Genomic DNA, 23,334 nt, shown 5'->3' on the forward strand with positions numbered 1-23,334 from the left:
AACAATAAATATTTTTTCAGAGGAGAACACGTAGTAAATATTTTCAACAAAATTCCTTATTTTCAAGCAATTAAAAATGACTTGTTTCTTGTTGTTTACTTATTTATTAACTTCTTTTTCCGTCACTCGCAGGTGTCCGCGTCGTGTGCTATTAAAATGTATGTCACGTTCTCGTGAGATTGTTGTATTGTATTGATGGCTGTGGGACTCCCGGGAGCGCGTGAGTCTGTTTAATTACCAGTAACGAGCTGTACCCTGCTCGTTGGTTTTGATAAAAACGACCTTTACAGGTTGTCCCGGCTTGGTGCGCAATATGACGCGATGCGAAAATTTCACGCCTGCACATACTCAAGTAAAAAGCTTACTTATAGCTAAGTCTACTACCTACTTCCAAAGTGTAGGTGAAGAAGGGAGCGCAATAAAATTCTTCGCGCGGGAGTTCTGCCCGGCGTAAACTTATCTCAGCTCATGTATATGAGTGTATAAATAGTTGTGCACATATCAGGTGCTTGACTGTAGACTTCAAGTGTTGCCGACACAGACCCAATCACGAGGAAAGCTTTTGATATTTATTATGTTTAGAATATATTATAAGCTATTGGTTTAGTAGTTTATGTATGTTAAGCGTATAGCCTGTAATAAATGATATAGATAATTGATTGCAGCAATCGCAGCCACATGACACAGCTGTCCTCACATATCACGTTGTCTGAGATCACTCAGGCACCGCAGAAATGGGAATAATAAAACAATAGAAGTGTCTAAGATTCGCAAATTTGAAATACAAAGCACATACTTCACGCACGATACGTGGAGTAAAAAATAGGAGAGGCAATTCTAGCTGTATTCTAATTTAAATTTCTGTGCCGAGCACCGACCTTCATCAGCTACTGTGTGACGTGTGCCCCAGTTTCAGAAGCACCTCATTGGTCGACCTCGCCTGTTAGCCAGCCAATAGAAACTAATCACTGCCTACAGATGTGAGAGCTTGATATTGCTAAAGTTGATAATTATTCTTTCGACTAGACTAACTACCAAGTATTACTTGTAAGGGTAATCGTACACTGTCACAAGTCACCAAGTCTTATTAGAAGTTTGTAGACCTGTGATTGACCGGATTTTACCACAGAAAGCTAATCCTAACTTATTGTCGATAATTTGTTCGCACTTTCAGTAACGGCTGACTGTACATAGAATTAGTTGGGAGTTTTAAGTTCTAAGGTCAGAGATAAACTAAGAATAAATATAATTCTTGAGGATAGCTAAAATATAACGAGTAGGATTATTACATAGACGACGTATTATATCGGAGACTCATCAACGGAACAAATAGTTAGTACCTTTAGTGAATAAATTAATGTTTCGCCAGCGGACGTACAAACGGATGTCGAAGATTTCCATTTAAAAAATCCGTGTTGCAAATTGAAAAATTCTATTGAATTAATTATTCAATTAGCTAGTTGAAGTGTTGTGATTGCTCTGAGAGGATGACTTCATCACAGGTTAAGCTGACATGGAAATAATGGCAGTGTTTCCTTAAGGCTGTTTACGCGCTCGTGACTCGTCTCCGAAACTAAACATCGCGCGTTAATGCAATGCACTTACTATTCGCGACTTGCGTAATTTTTTGCCAAACAACTTCGGACAAAAAGTAAAGATGGAGCTTTTAATAAAATATATGAAGTTTTGTTAAAATTAGACACAAGTCCTGCGTGACATGCATTCAAATATGACACCAAATTGTACATTTATATTAGGTAATTTAACCCATACAAAAGAGATGATATAATGATGAATAGAACTGGGACGTAGTATAAGTATATAATTCAAAGATGGAGAAAATAATAAATTAAGCTAATAATTTGACTTCAATGAGCAATTGCGCTCAGTCTGTGCGCGTGAGTTGACAAAGCATCCATTTAAGTCAAGTTCGATAGTAGTTCGATATTCCATTCGATGTTCACATTTACAAGTACATACATTAAATCATAGTGTTAATGTATCTAAGAGATAACTAATGAAGTTCATTTATGTCTATGGTTTCGTGTTTTACACTATTTTATAGATGATGTTCTCGGTGAATTTGATGAATGGTTTGACCACCTTGTGCTGTGCCGATGCATATTTCAATAATAGTACAAGCTCTTAATGACAGATAACATTTATCACTGGACTAGAAGCCTTATATCAAACCAATTTATCACGCTACCTACTAAAACTCGTATTCTGAGGGCCCATACAGTGTGCTAATATAATAATCGGGGCATAATTTCATTTAAGTATTACTTTTATACGTGTAAATATCTCAACTGTTGAAAAAAACATTGTGACACTTTTACCTCAAAGAAAACCTAGCAAGTTTTGTTCGTTCGACAACAATTTTCCTCCTAACTCATATCTCAGAAGATACAAACATCCAAACAAACATTATCAACTCCATATTAATCCTCGCAATCTTTCTGTTATCCCTGATTGGATCTCTGATTTATATCTAACTTTTTAACACAATAAGCATTCGTCGGTGCCATTCGTCATGCAGCTCGCAGGGAGCTGCCTGTAACTAGCAAAAAGACAAGCGCTTTATTGAGGATCCTGATTCATTTAGGCTCGCGCGCCTGGCGCTGCGAACGTAGGTCTCGATTGAGAACACTTGCGAGAACATTATTTGTATATATTTTTTTTATATTTATTATAAAAATTGACTTCATGTTAAGGAACAAAGTAATCTGACACTAACACTACTGTTTGTTGTAATAAAGGAAAATGAAATAGGTATCCCAACTTTCCGTTTCAATCTCTACGGAAAATTAAAATTCCCGTATCAATTAGCAGGAAAACAATATATTTAGTGGTAAGTCTACTAACTTGCTTATTAAATAAATAATAAGCAGTTGTATAATTACTATTTTTCCTTAGCATTTTCCCGGTGATAACAAAACCACCGCCGCGATGCAACATTATACACATTATAAATCATATACAAGTGAGTTCCCACGGCAACGGAGCCCCGAGGTCAGTGAAACATATAATTTTACACATCCATTCGTGAGCTGAAGTTAGAAATAGCTATTTATTAGCAATTACCTCGGGACAGCGCCGCGTGCGCGCGCGCACACGTCGCGGCGGATGTGACGAGGGCGAGAGAGACGATATGTAGGATTCAAAGATCATAATAATCATTTTACTAAAATTAGAATTAGTAGCGTTCATTGGTTATAATTTACTAGCTGATAAAAAAACAAAAGTGTTGTTGGACAATTTGCAAGGAAACGAAGAGTGAAGTCGGCGAGTCGTCGGAAGGACTATTGTTACGTTGTTGAGTGATTGCCTGCACTGTCATGGAAGTCAGGGTGAACCTGTTTCATGGTCACCATTTGCCACAACTTCCCTCGTTTTCTAGGTTTACCACAATGTTTCAGTGGTCCATGATCCTATTCCTAATTAGTAATTTAAATAATTAAAGCCATTCCTTCAATGTCTATCATGTATCATTATTATCGTGAAAAATATTGTGTCATGGAATTAATAAATCGAATTCGAGCATCTAAAACGTTTTTAACCGAGCTCATATGAAACACCATGATTCATTGCCTGCACAGACTGGCACCGGCTCCCGTAACCGCATACCAATACAGTGTCCGCGCCGGCCGCCCTCGGCCGCGCCCGCACTCAGCACTGTTGTTGCCACTAACTAAAAGCTAGTTTCAACTGCTTGACAACTACACATGCTTACAAACAACTTTTTCAAAGTTGAGATGAGATTTAAAGAAAACTGTTCTTAATAAATTAATTACTAGATTTTCATTGAACTGTGGCCTATTTATATTCGCGTAAAATATACGACATGCAGCATTTATTTGGTATGACGTATGAGTTTCGCTATTCACACCAAATAAATAAAATGTAATAACTATATATCAAAGCCGATGCAGGTAATGACATCATTAACAAACTGTAAATAAGTGCAGCTGTCAATAGTGAATCTACAACGTGCTGCGTGTTCGCGCACCGAATGTTTCGTTACACAACGACTCCGGTTTCAACGTTCATTACGAATCTAAATGAATTATGGAAATTGGTGCGATTAACTTTGGTCTAACCGGACGTCCCTCGCACGGTACGTGTGATGCTCGTCGTATTCGAGTATAATGTAATTGCACCAATCACTCCATTGCAATCAACGATCTCGAATGTCCATCGGTGATTGTAATACACATTCATCCACACGATTTTTTTTAAAAATATTTACAAAAAAATCTGCAGCAAAGTTTCTGATCTTAAATCTTTTCCAGTCTTTTCGCTTTTTCTGAGTCACATTCAAAAGAAATTTTCAAAAACGTATTTATTGATTATTTCTAACTACATCTCCAACGATAAGGAACTGAGAGCTCAACAAATCATTTTGTTAAAAGATGCAATATTTTGTTTCATTATTAAATTATCGTGTGATTTTTTAAGCGCCGATGTCTTTAGCTTATCTGAATTTGAAATGACATGTACTTATATGTAAATTATATTATCAGTCGGTATGTTGTAAAATCAAAACATTGGTGGAGTCCACGGTGCTCAAACAATACCAGACTACCTTCATTTCACCATGAGATGGATTGCTCCAATCGTGGCCGTTTAGGGAAACCTGTCCGAGCAGAATCGATTGTATCGATACAGTGACGGATATCGATCCAGATTCGAGAGGTCGTATCGCAGCCGCGCCTACGCCGCTTCGGAAACACGCATCATTGGACTATCACAAGCGCTTGTCAGTTACAGGCGTACATATTTTCTCATTGCATGGTGGAAATGGAAACTACACATTACCAGCTTCGCTCCGGAGCCTATAAATATATAATAAATAAATAAATAAATAATAATAAATAATAAATAAATGAGGACAAACCACACATATTGAGCTAGCCCCAAAGTAAGTTCGAGACTTGTGTTATGGGATACTAACTCAACGATACTATATTTTATAACAAATACATATATAGATAAACATCCAAGATCCGGGCCAATCAGAAAAAGATCGTTTTCCATCATGACCCGACCGGGGATCGAACCCGGGACCTCTCGGTTCAGTGGCAAGAACTTTACCACTGCGCCACCGGGGTCGTCAAATTAATATTTGTTATTTTATTTATTTACCAATCAAAAGTAGTATGTATTCTAATTTCTAATAACATATATTATATAAACCATGAGGTTTGTCCCTATGTACTAGCTGTTGCCTGCAGCTCCGCCCGCAATAGTCCATGGTTGAGCTCGGGCACTAAGGTGACGCCTTAGAAATTCTTATCTTTTTATTACATTTATTTGTTAACGTGAAAGCGTGCTAGATAGATTTTCGTATACTTTAATAATAATAGTATGTATATGAATAATCTGTGCAGAGATAGGTTTACTCCCAGTACATTCCCAAAAACGTGGAATTGCGCGCAAGCGCGAAAACCAACTTAAAGTTGCGATGACTGGGTTTCCATTCTGTCCTAGGTCTTACAGTTACCTTTTAATCTAGATTCAGTTTTTTTAAACATTCTGGACCATAATTCCTGATAAGTTTCAATCACCTGACAAGCTCCCAGAAGAAGAGCCAATTATGATAATATCTGTATAATCTGTGGTAATGCCGCCTGCGCAGCCTCTGCGCTCTAATGATGACATTATCATAGTGCATTCTGATCTTGCCGTTTTTATTAGTTTCCTAAGGATTGATCGTTTGTAAACATCAAGGGACAAACGGGTCTCTACGCTATATCTGACCAAAACTTATAATAGCTCAGTAAGTTTGTGTAAAATATTTGGTCTCACTAGTGAAAATGAAGAAGCGTAAAAATGCGTAATATTTTTACACAGAGACTTATACTAATATAAATTACACAATCTAATGTATACATATAGAACATACTTGTGACAGTGTTTTTATTAAAACTTAATAAACTGTCTTATTTATTCGAAGCTACCTGTCGAGCCATCACGCAAACATGCAAACTATTACTTAATAAGATTAATAACGTAAAATCTAATCTATAATAAACTTTTTGATTCGGTTGTGTAGGTATTTAAGTACAATCATTTCCATCCAAATTATTCTGGTAACGTAATTTAATTTTTTATTATTTACTGCAAAAGTTGCGATAAAACAAAATGGCCCAAAACAGTTATCACCTCGTTCTGTACGTAAGCACTAGCAGGTACCGGTTCCCGGGAGCTATAAATTGGACTAATATGTAGTTACAGAAATATATGAATGTAAATCGAATGCTATATCTGGGTGATTTGGAGATCTGTCCGCAAGAGTCAGAGTGGGCGAGTGAAGTGGCGAGTATTTTTGGGTTATAATAAATATAGAATCGCTATTCTTTCATAAACACTCGGTAAGTTATTATAATTTGGCACAAACTGTGTTTGTAATCCTAGGTACAAAAGGTTAGGCCATTTTGTGTCGTCTCACTCGATTTTTTTCTTGATAAGCTCGCGAACTCAACTCGTCTATTTTGCTCGAAAAATATGAAACACTTGTTTAATCTCCAAAGTGAAGGCAAATAAAGTGGAATATTTACGAGTTATAAGTTAGTATTTAATTACCCGCTTTTAGTTTTGTTTGCCCGAGGCTCTGCGATTGAAAGTAGCTTCGTTACTGTACGCGACATTACACGTGTGACGTCATCATGCATCTCGATATCATATGATTTGTACGGACGTTGAGTCGTTTAACCAGATATTCTTAACATTTCTCTATTGACTTTTCAGCCAAATCTAAAATCAGGAAAATGTTGACCAAAACTAAAATCACAAAAAACCATAGGAACTTGGCCCACATAAAATTGTTATCGTAAAATCTTCTGAGAGTAAACTATTAGACAGTTACGTTATAAAATAAATTAGCATGTCGTTGTTAATGGATCAAGATTCAAATCCATTTATCCAGTTTTGTAATGTTTACTTTCGCGTACAATTTTAGGTACCTACAACTTTTTACTTTCAAATTACAAATCAAAAGTGTATTAAGACTCCTTGGACCGGTCCGACCGGTGTGCGGATTATGATAATTACACGCAGTACATCATTAATCTTCAGCGACCAGCCGTCGTTGTGCCGAGATTAGAGTGAGGAATTGCTTTTTAATCTTAAAGATGGGTTTGAAACGCTTCTAATTGAAGTAATTACAAATTTGTAGATTAACGCTTTAAATTTTATCCGACTTATTGCAAAAAAAATTGACTAAAAAGATCTGTTCAAAATAAAGAAATTTGAATACATGATTGGATGAAAGAGACACAGGATTGCCGCCAGATTGATGTCAGGCGGATGCGAAGAGAGACCTATACTCAGCAGTATAGGCTCTTCATCATGACGAGAATACATACACACATGTTATAAAAATAAATCCCCGCCGCGTCTAGTCTATCTATATAAACGCGATAACCTCAAAATCTACAGGACGTATTTTGATAGGGTTTCAGTGTTTCACCAATAGATGGTGTATGTGATTCCTGAGGAACGTTTAGAATACTTTATCCAGCAAAACTCGTTGGGCCGCTAATTTTAAATATTCGAAATATGATAATGAATGTTGAAGTGTAGATTCTCTTCTATCCAAAGAAGCAATTTATTCGAAACATTAGATATGTAAGCCGACTAGCGGGATTAGCATACAAAGCTCGCTCGTGTGAGCTCGTGACGGAGGGCGGAGGACGCGGCACTGGACTGACAACAGCGCACTGGCGTGGTGCTGCGCTAGTGACAGCCGGGGACCAACACACATTGTTGCGGCTGTTTGTCTCTTCACTCATTAGGTACACGAGATGTCAAGAGGTCAAGAGGAAATTTTGTTATAAATGTACTCGTATTTAGTAAACTAATTCATGTAGCCCAGCGCGGCGCGCGGCAATATATACCGCGCGAGGTTTATATACAAATTTTACCCCCTCTATCTCTATAAAAAAAACTTAACATACTGGCATTTATTTAATAATATTAGTACGCGGATGAAGCCGTGGACGATTACAGGCATAGTGCGATGTTAAATATGTTTGAAGGTTTGAAAAAGTTGGCATGGAACAGATTGCTTGAAATTATCGGAAAGTGAACGAAGGGCATCGTGCTACAAATCAGCAAACGCTATTTGTACAATATTGTATTTTGTTTTCTCAAAATTTTCCCCTATTCTTGAATTAACCGTTATATCACAGAATGCATGCTTGTAAATACTTACATGTACAAGTATGCATTCTGTTTTAAAAATTTTGTTTTAATTCTACCTAAAGAAATCAACAAATGAAAACATCACTGCCAACTCCATGCACATTTTCAGTGCCTGCATCCAGTGATGCGATGCAGACGGTAACGTCACTCGTCGCGGAGCTTGCACTCGCGCGTCAGACTTGTGACAGCTTGTTGGCAACTTGTGATTGCGGAATTAAATAATTGCGTACTAAAACGAATGCGAGAGTTCATCAGAATAGGCGGATTTTTGTCATTAACATAGCGAAGAGGAATTAGAATTTAAGCCTATATTAGTGTTGTAATTTTCAAAGTTTTATAGTATGGCTATTACGTTAATGTCGCATTATTGAATGTTATGAAAAAATGTCATGATTAATCCCATTTATTTTCACTAAATGATAGCATGATTCAAGAAGGCTCATCAAATTGAAATGTTTGGCTTCATTATCCACGGGTGCAAAGGTCAGTATGATCGACTAGCTACCGCATCTGAGAGACAGCCGTGAGTGCAGACATTTTTCAAAATATTGCTTGTAATAAATATGGTAAAGTAAAACAAATGAGCTGACAGCGGCACGTCCGCCCACCGGCCGCTTCTGACACACGATGATTTGCGGATCACAGCCAGCTACATGCGTAATCTGATAACTACATTAATCTGCTTACTGGCTGGTTTACACGAGATTAATTACTATACGCTTAGTGATTTCAGTGGTCAAGTTCATAAGTTATGCTTTATCACAAAGTCTGAAAAATTGTGTTTGTTGCTTAATTTCAGTTTCAAAAGCGTCGTTATCATTACAATAAAATGAAATATTATATTTTATTTAAAAAAATATATAACAACAACTTTTTCTCGTTGCCCGAAGTGACATATATTATAAACTCACAAACCAATCACGCTAATGTCATCTGAAACGTTAAGCTAAGGATTGTTTTTTTATTTATGGAGTATTGTAGGAATACGCTTATTATTAGGGTCATAATTATGAGCTAACCATCTACCTAACTACACTATGCCGTACAATCCGCGCTCGTGTGATCTAGTTCGAATGCATTTACTATAACGGGGCTTTAGAGATAGGACCTATAAGCAATTAGGTCATTATCGTTGCCATAGCACAGACATGTACTGTATATGTACTGTATTGCGGCACGCGAAACGTGACAGCTCTGACGCCGCGGCACTTATCAAAGTGAAGCCCGCGATACTCTCACGGTGATTACTTGTTCGTCTGAGATTAATCGGACTAAAACCAGTTTTATGTTTAATCATTAAAATTATACTCTTATCCTTGATTCTAATATCACACCGAGTTCAGATTATAGCTGTACTTTGATCCAACCAGTGCCGATTTATATTTTCCTGCCTGCCTGTTGAAATATGACAAACGTGGCTTTTTAAATTAAAATAAACCTTAACTCTACTAACCTGGAGTTAATAGAAACAAATGAATAACAATAGGATCGCGTCAGATCGGGCCGAGCGGGGTTTTATAGATTAAAGCTCTAGGAAGAAGTTATATGCAACTGGATGATCTAAAATTCTTTGAACTATCACATACTGGTAGTAAAAATACCTTTCAAGGCACGAACATCCTCTTTCTAACGGTCAATCAAACTGATCAATCATTTATAAAATTTATTTTGATAGACATACGTTGTGAGACTATACAAACGTCTTAGACGACTGGTGATTGATTTATATACGAGCTTCGAGAATCGTGCGTCCTGCAGTGACCTTTGACTTCCAGCAAGAACCGCTGTCACCACCTGACATTATCAGACAGTCGGTCACTGCGCAGGACCGCTTGCTATTGGCCGCCACGCTTTCAGAGTCGCGCCGTGTGATGCGGCCTTGTCAATAAATGGTTTGCTATTGGTATTCGGTTTAATGTCGAGTCGTGAAGCGATATATGTTTCAGTTGAGGTCAGCCATAATATGTTATCTATTTAATAATAGACTAGTTGGCCTACTGCCCGGCCCTTGCCCCGCTACCCTCTGGTAATGTTATTACTAGTAATTAGTTCATGCATCCGCACACCGTCTACAGCTTCGTAAACCAATAACTGATCAGATCCAGATTAACATAACTAGCGACAAATAATAATTTATAATAGTTACCATAATATTAAATGAAATTCGATCCTAAATATTTTTCTTATTTAAATGAATATTGTAAGATTATTGGCTATTGGACACACACTAATTATCTTAAGATCTTAATAAAGATTGTGTTATTACTCGTAAAAGGATAAACGAATATCCGCCCCGGCGACGCTCGTGGTACACACAAGAGAATTTAGCGTGTCTGATAATGACATGTGGAGAATGTCATGTGACTGATGTTGGCTGAGCTTGCCCTTATTAAACTGAGTGAATTTCGGAAATTATTTCTCCGGAATCATTATCGTCAACATATTTTGTGTGTCATCATTTTCCAAGAAAATAGTTAATTTTTTTTTATTGGCAAGTCTTATGACTTCGGTTTTCAATAAAATAATATTTTTCTATTATTTTTATTATACGATATAAAAACAGACAGAGAGATCTTTTAATAGAACTTGGTGATACAAAGATGTTAATAGTGTAAGCCAGCATATTTTGCCAACTTGGCTGAGTAGCGTTATAGGATATGGAAAATAAAAAACGAACTATGTTGGCAAGGATAAGTTAGGATATAATAATATTAGCAACAAGACAAGGGGCGTGTTGTAAGGGCACTACATGTTGTCGCGTCCCCGCCAGCCGCCCCGAGGCATTCTTTCTTGTAGACCCGTCATCGCATTTTATACGATACTTGACATTTAATCATTAGTCCATTTAATTGACTAATTATCATAGATTTAGTAGGTACTTCGGGAGTACTAATTCCATGCCAATTACTAAAATTTTTAGTTAAGCAGTTAAAAGATTCAACACAGAAAAACATTCGTCAATATAATTTAGACATAATTACGAATGAATTACAATGTTTGCGGTTAGATCTACCAAGCCAAGGTATGCGTAAATGTAATATATGTGTGTTCTTTAATAAATTTACGAAAACATGTTACAAATAAAAATTCTTACAAGTTTCACATTCAAGTAGGTATGTTTGTTACATAAATGTTGTTTAGTTTGCCGCAAGCAAGTTTGTCAACAATTATAACGCAAAATATAAGTTTTATTAGTGATAAATTTCACACGTATAGAAGCTACTAGCATTTGTTCAGTATCACCCGAAGTGTTGTCATATTCATATCTCGATCATTTGTCAAGCGCAAGCTATCGATCAATCGATCGATTCGGACGCGAATCGATTACGGATCACCTTCGCGTGTCGTGTGCAGCGCTGACACAATTACTGCCCACCCTCCACAGCCTATGTATTAGACGTTCACACTGGACGAGGGGCGCAAGTGATAGGACAGAGATGATCGATGGAAACCAGTGACTTGTAATCTTTTGAATTGTAATTTGAAAATTTAAATAAGTCGTAGGAATGGTATCAATACGCTAACAAGAAGTGACGAAGTAGAGCCAGGAGACGGACAGCACCTGTTGGTGAGCCACCAGCCCGCTACTGGTCCGATGACTTTTTTGGCAGATGTAAAAATTATAATGGATGAGACTAACTCATAATATTTTGTGACATAAAAAGGAGATTAAAGCTCAGTAGCAGCAGCAGTAGAGGTGCTCGTAGTTTAAAAGTGGCAATCAAATATTCAGATCAAGAAATACATAAGAAACAGCTCAGGGATCACTGGCCCCAGAAGCCAGTCCACTCGCCCACTGTCGGCGCGCAGCTCGCCGCGTCGTTGCGCAACATCATCAATCAGTCATTACCATGCGTGCGCCGGAATGCGATCCACAGATAAACAAGCATTCAAATCTAGTTTGCGTTACAGAGTTATGGACTGCCTTTTTCCTTGTGAAAAAATTTAGATCTACCCTCATGTAGAAAACGGCCTCTCATCAAACAATTTAGTCTTAAATATTGTAAATCATTATTTGTATTATATTTTCGAGTAGTTTCTTTTCAATAACATTTCAATAACAACTAATCAGCAATGAAAGATAACTAATGACATCGCAAGACCGCGCCGCGCTCGCCGGAGCCGCGGCGCGCTCACACCTCGTGGTAACGATCACTATCACTGCGGTACACTCGGTCACACATCCAGTATGACACAGTCTATTTTTATATCTATGCTCATATAATATAATTAAAGGTCCTAGAATAACAACAGCTAGGCAATAACAAAAGTCATGGAAGTAGAACAGAGATTTCCAAATTTAATAAACCAGGGCCACGCGAGGGTGAGAGACATATCCTGATTCGCTGGAAATTCGCTGGAACGCGCATATTTCACAAACCGTTATTTAAGTAACAAGAATATTTTGTATAACAAACAATAACGAACGATACCTATATAAAAGTCGTTAAGCTATCTGAGATCCCGAAATTTTAATGACACCAAAACCACGTGTCATACGGAAACTACTAATGTCATAGAATTTATTAAGAATAAATGAGATATAACTCAAATTTGTAATTGAACAAATTTATTTCTTTCCGCCGCCGTTGGATACGATTGAAATACAAACGGTTTGCACGCGTTGATCTGTGGCAGTGTGTACGTACACTGTGATCAGATACGGCGCGCCCCCCATTGTGTTGTCTCTGAAAGCTGCCTGATTGATTTCGGTGCGGCCGCGGCGTTGTTAGCGGCAGACCAGCGCGCCCGTACTGATCTGGGATATGAGACAAATAATTGAAGGAATTGCTTTATGTCTAATTAAGGAAACAGCGTTTGATATAAATACGTTATACTTTATTAATCGAAAGCAAATAGATCTCCAATATTATGTGGGATGACGAACGTAGTATATGTTCCCTTTTGGGATTGATTCAATGTTTTAGGGATTTGTCTTACTGTACATGTGTACCTAATAGTTTTTATATGAATCAGATTTTCTGTTTACACAATTTCACTTGAAATCATGATAAAAATAATTCGTTGAATAAAAGACATCAACGAGTTCGTGTCACACAATATGACGTAATTTATACTTTTCGCTATGTTAAAAGACTAGAATTACCTAAATTTTATATTAAGATCTTTGTGCAATAATGGTGCGTCAACAGATTCATACAATAGCGGAAAGTATCGTGAGACTGTCAATTCAAATGTTTATCTAATGTCGGCTCCACACCACGCCACCCGCGAATAGTTCACCAACTTTTGGCGGATTCGGTGTAAATTGCTGATTTTTGTTTACGTTAAATAAAACAACTCATAAAAACTAAGCAATACTGCAATGCAGCCTAAATAACAGCTCATAAACGTTTGTTAGCTTGCTGAGAGCTGAGAGCATAGATGGAAGCAAATACAGAAACAAATAAATATACTGTACATACAAATACAACCAAATATCGAAATAAGTATCTACTTACCCATCTTTTTTTCCTTGTTTGCTCGCGGCACGTCGAAACCAAGCGCGCAGATCATCTCGACGAGGTTGACGGTCTCGGTGACCACTGCACCGCGTCTCTGCATTTCTTCATGCGAGGAAGTCACGGAGCACAACTAGTAAACAGGAGATGTGATGTAAACTCGAGCTTATAATATCTCGATTCTCTTATAATATCTTCGAGCTTCGTATGGACAGACACTATTACGTTTGATTCCCGCTGGGAAAAGTAAAAAATATAAACTAGTTTTCCTTCTCCAGTTGGAACGATCTGCGGCATCCTCAGATGTTGCCCTGCTCGCTCCTGCAGCGCGTGTTGGATGCTGCCCCTTCTGCCAGGAGCTAGGGCAAACCACAACAACTTGACATGAGAGTAGTTAGTATTTGCTGTGAGATCAGAGTTGTCGGATGTGCTGCAGGACAAGCAGTGTTACAACGCCCGACACACGCGATGTGACGACAATATGAACGGTAGAATAGGGTTATATTATTATAGGGTTAACAAGTGTTTTTGAAAGCTAAAGAATACTTACCCAAGATAACATGAACCTTTGTGGCGACAAATATAAGTGTTTCAGAGGACGAGGCGCAGGTTTGCATTCCTCTGCCCAATATCGAGCCGATTCCAAATGAAAATTGTTATTCAATCGTTCGTCAAATCTTTACACTAAACACATAATGAGAAATCCTTAGGTTAAGAAAAACTCATACACGGCACCACCACTCTCTTTTTCAATAATCCGTTTAGTTTAGCTAAGACGAAATGCAGGATAACATCACTGCCGCGCGGGAGTGACTGAGGTTGCTGCAAGCGGCCGTCGCGCGGATGTTGAGGGTAGTTTATCGCGTGCGAGGAGCGACTACCGTCTTCAACTTGACAATTTGACATTTTGAAATAAACATCAGTCGCAAGCCAATCAGTGATAACATTACCATTTAATGCTCTGATAAAATAATAAAATATTGTGAAACAAAAAGAAAAGTTGTGACATTTTTGTGTACGTTTTCGTTGTTATCTCACTAACAATAGTGCCGGGTCACGTAGGAAGGGAAACAGGTCATTTTGTGTGTAATAAAGAGAGTGTACGTATTCGTTTATTATTTATATGTTATTCTATTTGTGTGGTGACATGTGTTAATTATGTATGAGTGAAAAACATATTTTTTTAATTTTAATTGAATGCCCAGTATTATAGATATGTGGTTGCACTGTCATCACTTATACTTGGTTGTTCTTATTCAGTGAATGTTTTATGCTCATACTTAGGGCTATAGTATCTACGCAATCGATCTTAAGTGATCTAAAACTGTTTCGAATATAACTCCCCCGCGGCCGGGCGGGGCTAGCCCCGGTCATTACAAATTTAAGTTAGTAGAATTTGCTTAAATTTACTTCAAAAAGGTTCCCTTCCTGTCGCTCTTGCCATTGTCAATAATTACACGTGTTATTGTTATATTCAGGACCTCCTGGAGCGTATCTACGGGCTGTTCGCGGGCGGGGAGGGCGAGGAGGAGCGGGGCGCGGGAGGGGGGGCACTCCAACAGGACGCCTGGCTGGAGTACCTCAAGCAGCGGCTCACGTGAGTACCTTGTTTTATTTATATACCTAAGTTTCTAGATTTTGCCCGCGGCTTCTCCCGCATTTATTTTTCATTTTCCGTATTCCTACTTCTATGATGACTCTAGTTGATATCATTTAATGTTATTGTATGGAATTGAGAAAGAAAACTCCATTAATATTACTCGTGGAATTGTTTCATTCCACTTAATGACCACCACCCTCAACCATGAGGAATACAATTGTAAGTAAGGAAGGAGAAGTGAAAGGCGTTGAGTACACTTATCTCCATCAGCGTAATTTGTAGGAACACGAGTTATGTCAGCTGGTGGTTGATTGATTGATCACTCGGCTCTTAGTTAATTACACGTCGCTCGCCGATCACCGCGGCATTTTGAAAATGACCTCAGTGTAACGCAGGGCACTGTTTTGTATGGAGCTATTGTGTACATTAGAACGTTGACGGAATAGGGATAATCAGACAAGATGTCTATTTACTACATGTAATACATGTAGCAAAATTAGTGAGAATAAGAGAGAAAAGTTTATTTTCAGCTTAGTATTTGGCCGATTTTCTGTGTGATACGGATAGGGTTGCCAGGTCGCCTAACCTAATATCCATACAGACCAGCCGCCTAGGCCGGACATTTGGACAAAAAAGCCGGACTAGTATTTGAGTGTATGTGCCAAGGCGGGTGCCTTGGTTGGCGACGGCAGCGCTCGGCCACGCTCGGCGCTACAATGTGCGGCTTCATCCGGACGCCTGGCAACTCTAGACACGGAGAGAGCACAATATGTATGACCTGTTGCAGCGAGGAGAAGCAGCTTGAGCTGGTGGAGCAGCTGGAGAGCGTGGCGTACGTGGTGTGCGGGGACGACGACATCACCTGCACCGCCTTCCGGAAGATCATGCAGGTAAGGAGACTTTTCACTTTCTTGTATATTTCTTGCTTTTGACAATGAAGAAAATTTGTATTGTATTCTATGACACTCAGTGCGCCCCCAAGAGAACATCGTGATAATTCTGCCATAATAAACGTCGTCCAACGTAAGTCTCTTTCTTTTCGTCGTATCTACTTTCCTACTTTTCTTTTCCACTTCGCACGGCATCTTTAATACTCAGATCATCGCTATGTATTATCTTTTTAATCCTCGCGTCTTCCCGGTTTAATTCTCTGCTGTAATACCCGAGCCTGGGATCCACGTTAAAAAAAGACCCAAACATCCGCTCTGATTAATGATCGGCCGCCTGCCTGAAGTTAACCGTCTTCTATGTATATATAATACCTGCACCAAGTCACTGCCAGGGTAAACCTGTTTCCAGAACCGCGTGGTGACGAACAAGCTGCTGCGCGCGGTGGACGCGGACGGCGACGGCGCGGCGAGCGCGGACGAGCTGATGGAGCTGCTCGGGACCGCCACCAGCAGCCGCGCGCGCGCCGGCATCGACAAGCAGAGCGTCGACCGCCTCGAGCGGCTCTTCCGGGACACCGTCGGAGACCAAAAGGAAATCACCAAGGAGCAGTTCAGGAAGATACTTGACTCTAAAAATGTACTTACATTTTACAAACTTAATCACCGGTCTCGATATTAATGACGACTATAGCTCAATGGTCTGGGATTCGATCCCCTTGGTCTTGAAATCTTTATCAGATAGTCCTGGGTCCTGGACGATTAATATAAAATATAGTATATTAGGTTGCTTTGCAGCAAACTCAATCTGTGTGATAGGCCCCTAATCTTTATTTATTTAATGTTATATTTATTTCACTTGCATAATTTTTGTCTGATCAAACCTTTCCAATTCATTTCACATAGGTACTTCAGATTATGCTGAAGATCTGCATGTACATATACATATGCATATGAATCATTTAGCTGTCTTATATCTGTTCTGACTATTTGGAACTTGAACTTGAAACACCAAATTAGTTTTAGCCACAAACCAAATGAATCTCATCGAATTTGAATTCGTTCGATTCGGCTTAACAAACACTCCTGTTTAACATTACCATTTTCCATCAAGACATGTAGCTAACCTCGTATGTATTATCCGCAGCCGTTCTTCACGGAGCGCGTGTTCCAGATCTTCGACGAGGACAACTCGGGCAGCATCTCCCTGCACGAGTTCATCGCGGCCGCGCACCGCTTCGCGGGACAGACGCCCGACGACAAGATCAGGTTCCTCTTCGAGGTTTATGATATGGACGGTTAGTCACTCGATTATAGTAACCATATTTTTTAATGTTATTTAATTATCGCTATTTGATTTTGCGCGTGATAGATACCTAATATAAGTTGATTGACACTTTAATTTTGATGGCGATGTAGGTAACCAAACGGTAACTTTTACAACTACCTACCGCCATCTAGTGACAAGTAGCCGCATACACACTAGTAAACTAAACAGTCAACAAGAATGCAGATTTCCTTACGATGTTTTCCCCCCGGACTAGTCAGATTAGTGCAGGCGTCCTAACCGCTGGACCACCTGTCTGTTCTGTCATTTTAACATCAATACCACCATATTCATGTACGTACGTTACCTTGGTTTCTCTATGTTGAAGGTGACGGTCTGATCCAGCAGCGTGAACTGCAGCACGTGCTGTGGGCGTGCATGGAGGAAAACGGCATGGTGTTCAGCGACGAGCAGCTCACGCAGCTCACGCGCGCCATGTTCGAAGACGCCGACGCGGAGGGGCGCGGCGCCATCACCTACGAGGCGCTCAGGCATCAGCTGGCCAAACACGAGGGACTCAGAGAAAACCTGTCTATCAGGTTCGCATTGTTTCATCATTGTTTCATATTACTAAGCAGTCAAACGGCATTCGGCCTACCTGATGGTAAGTGGTCACCACAGCCTCTGAGAATCTGCAACAATGTCACATGCGCGTTGCCGACGTAGTGGCCTATGGTCTTTTACCACAGAAAAAAGGTTTACACAGCACCCTGTACAACAAAGAAAAAATATGGAACACAATAATGCAAGCCCTTCAATCAATCACTTCAAGTGATCTACCATATTAAAAACTTTTATATCGAGTGTGTTATAAGCTACCACTGGTGTCACATTTTATTCAAATCACTTAGACATCTCACCCGAATTTTACGGCTATTTACCGCCATCTAGCGGCATAAAAATTTAAACTAAAATAAAAAAACAGTGTACTATATCCAGCATCGATCGCTGGCTGGTGCCCCCGAAGCCCGCTCGCCCGACGTCCAGCCTCCAGCGCCTGCGCCGGCTGCGGCCGCACCAACTGTCGCTGGCCTACCTGCGCAACAACCTGGCGCTCGTCGGCTATCTTCTGGTTTTCTCTGCCGTCAATATGGGGCTGTTCGCGGCCAGGTGCGTCGAGTACAGGGGCCAGAGCGTCTTCCTCATGATGGCTAGAGCTTGCGGTGAGAATTATTTTCTAGAACAACTCGATGCTTCATTTTCGTATTTTTTTAAAATTGTTTATCAATTTGCATAAAACGTAGGTACATAAGATGGTGTTCGCTAACACATTTTACCCATTAATTTCGCAAAAAATGTTAGAAAAATTTAAATAAATAAGAATGTCAACGGCCTATGCCCCGGGTTTTTTTCCTGTTTATGTGTGATTTTGATCTATGATTTGACCTTTTTTCTTGCAAAATTGACAAAATTCTGTGGCATCATTACAAAAAGTTGATTCAATGATTATATTATTTAACGCATTATATTTAAAAATAAAATAATATTTAAACAAACGTAACCATTTATCCATACTCAGAAGATCAATTCATCAGTGTATCGTTGGTTTTCAGGTCAGTGTCTGAACTTCAACTGCTCGTGGGTGTTGGTGCTGATGCTGCGGCGCTGCATCACGATGCTGCGCGTGCGCGGGCTGGGCGCGGTCCTGCCGCTCGACCACCACATCTACCTGCACAAGCTCACCGGCGTGCTCATCCTGGCGCTCAGCGCCGTGCACACCGTCATGCATCTTTTCAATTTTAGTAAGGAAAAGGTCCAATTGGTGAAGGGTGTGAGTTGACGTACGTCAAGGCACGTCAGTGTTAAACCTATGGAAGCACATCAGAGCACAGCGATGCGGCACGACGCAATATAGGAAAGGGGCCTGGCTCTTAGTTATAGCATTATAATCTAAAAATAAAATACAGTCAATAAATACATATACGTATATACTTTTCATAAAAAATGTGCAATGTTATAGGTTATGGTTTTATAGGCATGGTGGTAGTGAAGCACCCGGTGTACAACGCGGAGAACTACACGGTGTTCGAGTGGCTGCTGACGGAGAAGCCGCACACGTTCGGGCTGGTGAGCGGCTGCGCCAACCCCACGGGCTTCGCGCTGGTCGTGTTTCTGACGGTCATGATCGTGTGCAGCCAGCCCTTCATACGGAGGAGGGGGAGCTTCGAGGTGGACTTCTAATCCATATCAGTATTCATCTTTATGTCGCCAATTTGTGTACATCAATTTTACGTATACATTTTCGTAGAAATTGAGAGATGTATTTCTTCCAATATTTTCCTAATTTCTTCCCGGCGCAAAGTTCACTAAGAAATAAGTTTGCGCCCGACTCATACACATCTCCGTAGAATACAATACTTCATTGAATTAATGCTATATCTGTTTAAGAGTTCATTCTCCGTATAAGTATATCATATTTTAATTTATTTTATATATAAGTGCATTACATTAAAAAAGTAAGAAGCACAATTTAGTTTGTAATACATTTCTTGTATAAAGAATGGCCAAAGGTATACCGAGCCTGGGTGATCTGAATCAAAGCCAAAACTCCCGGAACGTAGACATTTATTATCAATGCATCTTTACACATAGGTATATAGCAAAAACGAAACCATGTCGAGTTCTAATTTCGAACAGCGCCATCTAGATTGAACAAACTAAATTAAAATATTACATAACTATACGGTTAAGATTAAACATATCGCCCACCAAGGACCATCGGTCCTTAATAAACTGAAAAAACATCTAAAATAACTTTACAAACTGAATTGTTACTCACATCAAATTAGCATGCAAAAGAATCATCGGTATATAAGCAAACAGAATGTAAATGATCGTTAACAAACAATATAAAACATATCAGTGGACTGTAAACACTGTGGAGCACTTGGCATAAAAATTAAACTATTTCATGTTAACGTTAGAAACCAATACATACATAATGTAAACAAGAACCTTTAAATAAAGAAAACATAAATATTTAATAACTAGACATGAGTAAATCCTACTCGTTATTTACAGGTAAAGGGCAAAGTTTTGAAATTGGACGTTGAATAAGCGACATTTTTGTAAAATGATACAATCCTGAGTAAATTATGCTTTCCAGTATGCACTTTTTCAACTTCGCCATAGAGAAACTTTGTGGGAGGCAAGTTATCCTCGCACACTAATAAAACATCACCTGTTCTCAGTTGTATAGTTTTAGATTTCCATCTATGGAAAATCAAAGGATGTTCTCTCCAATCAGGTAAGTCTGATTTCTTTATTCTATTTTCAATTTTGAATAATCCATTTCTGTGTGAATAAAAGGTTAACATAGATATTTTACTTTTACTATTAATATTTTTATTTCTCAGAAATATAGACCATTCAGAAAACCAGTGACGCTGATGAAGGAGTATACAACATGTAAGAGCTGACTGAATCTCCCAAGCAGTAAGGTAAGATAAAAATTTAGTTTCTTTTGCAGTAGAATTCTTCAAACGTAAATTTTTTCTGCAATAAACAATTACTCTTATTAGTTTTCGTAAGCTACAAAATCTTTCATAAATATCTTCCATCTCTTCACAGTTTCCCACACAACCAGTATGTACTTTTATCTGGCGCTTTTCTAATTCTGTCTTGGTGCAAATAGAATGTGGTTTTACATACTGTATTGTGCTACTCTGCAACCAGCTTGGACCATTCTTCCATAACTTGTGCTCTAATAACTCTGATGGCGAAATACCTCGTGACGCGCAGTCAACAGGATTTTCCTTAGTCTGGACGTACGACCACTGAGTAGCATCTAATGAGGTAAGTATCTCTGAAGTTCTGTTGGCGACAAACGTCTTCCAACGACTTGGATGGTCCGCCAACCAAGCCAACACTATTGTCGAATCCGTCCAGGCATGTATCTCTGACTTATCAATATTTAGAATTTCAGATACTTCCAGGAGCAGCTTGGTGACCAGAACCGCGGCGCACAGCTCAAGACGCGGAATGGATATTTGCTTGATGGGTGCCACCTTCGTCTTAGCAGTTACCAGGTGAGTATAAATATTATTATCCACAGTAACACAACGGATATAAACAACTGCAGCATAGGCTGAGCTAGAAGCGTCACTAAACCCGTGTAACTCTATTTTTATATCGCTATTTCTCCTATGGACCCACCTTGGAATGTGATAACATTCCAACTTCAGTAATTCCTTGCGATATTGATACCACTCTTGAATAAGCCCCGGTGGTAACTTATCATCCCAGCTCAATCCAGCAATCCATAGTTTTTGGATAAAGACCTTTGCTGTTATAATACATGGAGCTATCCACCCTAGTGGATCATACAAACGACAGATTTCACTAATCACTTCTCGTTTAGTTTCAGGAGCAGAAGCATCAGGAGAGATTTTTAGTTTATAACCAAACTCATCCGTGCGACGATTCCAAGCGATACCTACTATTTTAGTGACATCATTTTCCTTTAGCTCTCTTTCCATTTCCAGTTCAGTTCCACCAAACAAAGCTACTCGGTTACATGTCCATTTTTGTAACTGGAATCCTCCCTTACTTAGCAATTCATTCATTTCTTTATATACTGTAAAAGCTTCTTCTTCTGTCTCAGCGCCGGTGAGAAGATCGTCCATGTAGAAATCCGTCAGAACTCTACTTGCCGCATTCGGGAAATCACGACCTTCATCCACAGCTACTTGCTGTAATGCCTTTACAGCTAAATAAGGAGCACATGAGGTGCCGAAAGTGACAGTTAAAAGACGATAGTCTTGTATAACTCCATCTTCCGATCGCCATACAATCCTCTGAAAATCTGTATGTTTTTCAGCCACTTTAATTTGCCGATACATTTTAACGATATCGGCTGTGAGACATATGGGATGAGAACGCCAACGCATGATCAAATGACGTAAATCCATTTGAAGCGTTGGACCCACCATCAACGTATCATTTAACGATAATCCATTAGCGCTTCGATCGGCTGCATTAAAAACCACTCTAGTTTTAGTTGTACTTCTGTCCAACCGAACAACAGCATGATGAGGTAACCATACTTTACTTTCTATGGTCGATGACTTATCGTGAACCTTCTCCATATGCCCAAGTTCCAAATATTCTTCTATTACTTGAGAATAATTCTCTTTCATTTGACTGTTCTTATCTAATCTCTTTTCCAGACTAAACAAGCGTTTTACAACGACTGACCTAGTATCACCGTAGTCTTTACGAGCATTTGGACGAAAAGGTAATTCTACCACATAACGACCAGTCTCATCTCTACGGGTTGTCATGTTGAAATGATTTTCGCAATCCTGTTCTTCCGCAGTCAATATACGTTTCTTTGGGCTAGGTTCATCTTCAATCTCCCAAAATTTCTTGAGAAGTTCGTTATCTTCTAAATGAACATGAAAGCTCATAACAATGTTATGACATGCAGCTTGTTCTCCATCATAGCCGTCAACTTGACCCGACAACACCCATCCAAGGTGAGTATCCTGAGCAATAACCAAACCATTAGGGCTTTTAATCAACCCTTGTTTCAGGACAGCACAATACACCTCGGAGCCTAACAGAACATCGATTCTATTAGGCGAATTATACTGTGGATCAGCCAAACTAATGCGGCCAAGCTCAGTCCAAGTAGTTGGCCTGAACTTCTTTTGTGGTAACACAGTGGTCACCGTTTGAAGAACATGTGCTTTCACTTGCAACTTAAAGGTTGGATCGTAGAGCGACTGAATCTTGACCTTAACCACATATTTTGAGGTTAAGCCGCTCAGACCACCGCCTAAACCTGATATATTGCTTGCCTCAGCAATCTTATTCAGTCGTAACAACTGTACGGCTGCTTCTGATATAAAA

The 23,334-nt window shown here is 39.3% G+C and overlaps 2 protein-coding genes across 5 annotated transcripts in view; one reads left to right on the forward strand and one right to left on the reverse strand.

The window, feature by feature from the left end:
- The window catches only part of LOC128680964 (uncharacterized protein), a 107,219-nt gene extending 92,740 nt beyond the window's left edge, over positions 1-14,479 (reverse strand). The window contains exons 1-2 of the mRNA XM_053764487.2: positions 14,218-14,479; positions 13,668-13,800 (exon numbers count right to left, since the gene is read on the reverse strand). Coding sequence (XP_053620462.1) covers positions 13,668-13,800; positions 14,218-14,229 — 145 coding nt within the window. The 5' untranslated portion in view covers positions 14,230-14,479. The remainder of the gene's footprint in view (positions 1-13,667; positions 13,801-14,217) is intronic.
- The window catches only part of Nox (NADPH oxidase), a 45,459-nt gene that overhangs the window by 14,327 nt on the left and 7,798 nt on the right, over positions 1-23,334 (forward strand). For 3 of the 4 annotated variants that reach the window (XR_008405917.1, XM_053764477.1, XM_053764478.1), the window contains exons 3-10: positions 15,146-15,264; positions 16,055-16,157; positions 16,567-16,794; positions 17,302-17,452; positions 17,810-18,020; positions 18,421-18,644; positions 19,035-19,223; positions 19,457-19,650. Coding sequence is in view for 3 of the 4 variants with exons in the window: in XM_053764477.1 (XP_053620452.1) it covers positions 15,146-15,264; positions 16,055-16,157; positions 16,567-16,794; positions 17,302-17,452; positions 17,810-18,020; positions 18,421-18,644; positions 19,035-19,223; positions 19,457-19,650 (1,419 nt within the window). In the remaining variant the exon portion in view is untranslated. Of the gene's footprint in view, positions 1-14,590; positions 14,683-15,145; positions 15,265-16,054; positions 16,158-16,566; positions 16,795-17,301; positions 17,453-17,809; positions 18,021-18,420; positions 18,645-19,034; positions 19,224-19,456; positions 19,651-23,334 lie in introns of those variants that run through there. The other variant, XM_064436805.1, reaches the window with a different exon arrangement.

Source organism: Plodia interpunctella, chromosome 25, assembly GCF_027563975.2.
Source record: "Plodia interpunctella isolate USDA-ARS_2022_Savannah chromosome 25, ilPloInte3.2, whole genome shotgun sequence".
Lineage (NCBI taxonomy): Eukaryota > Metazoa > Arthropoda > Insecta > Lepidoptera > Pyralidae > Plodia > Plodia interpunctella.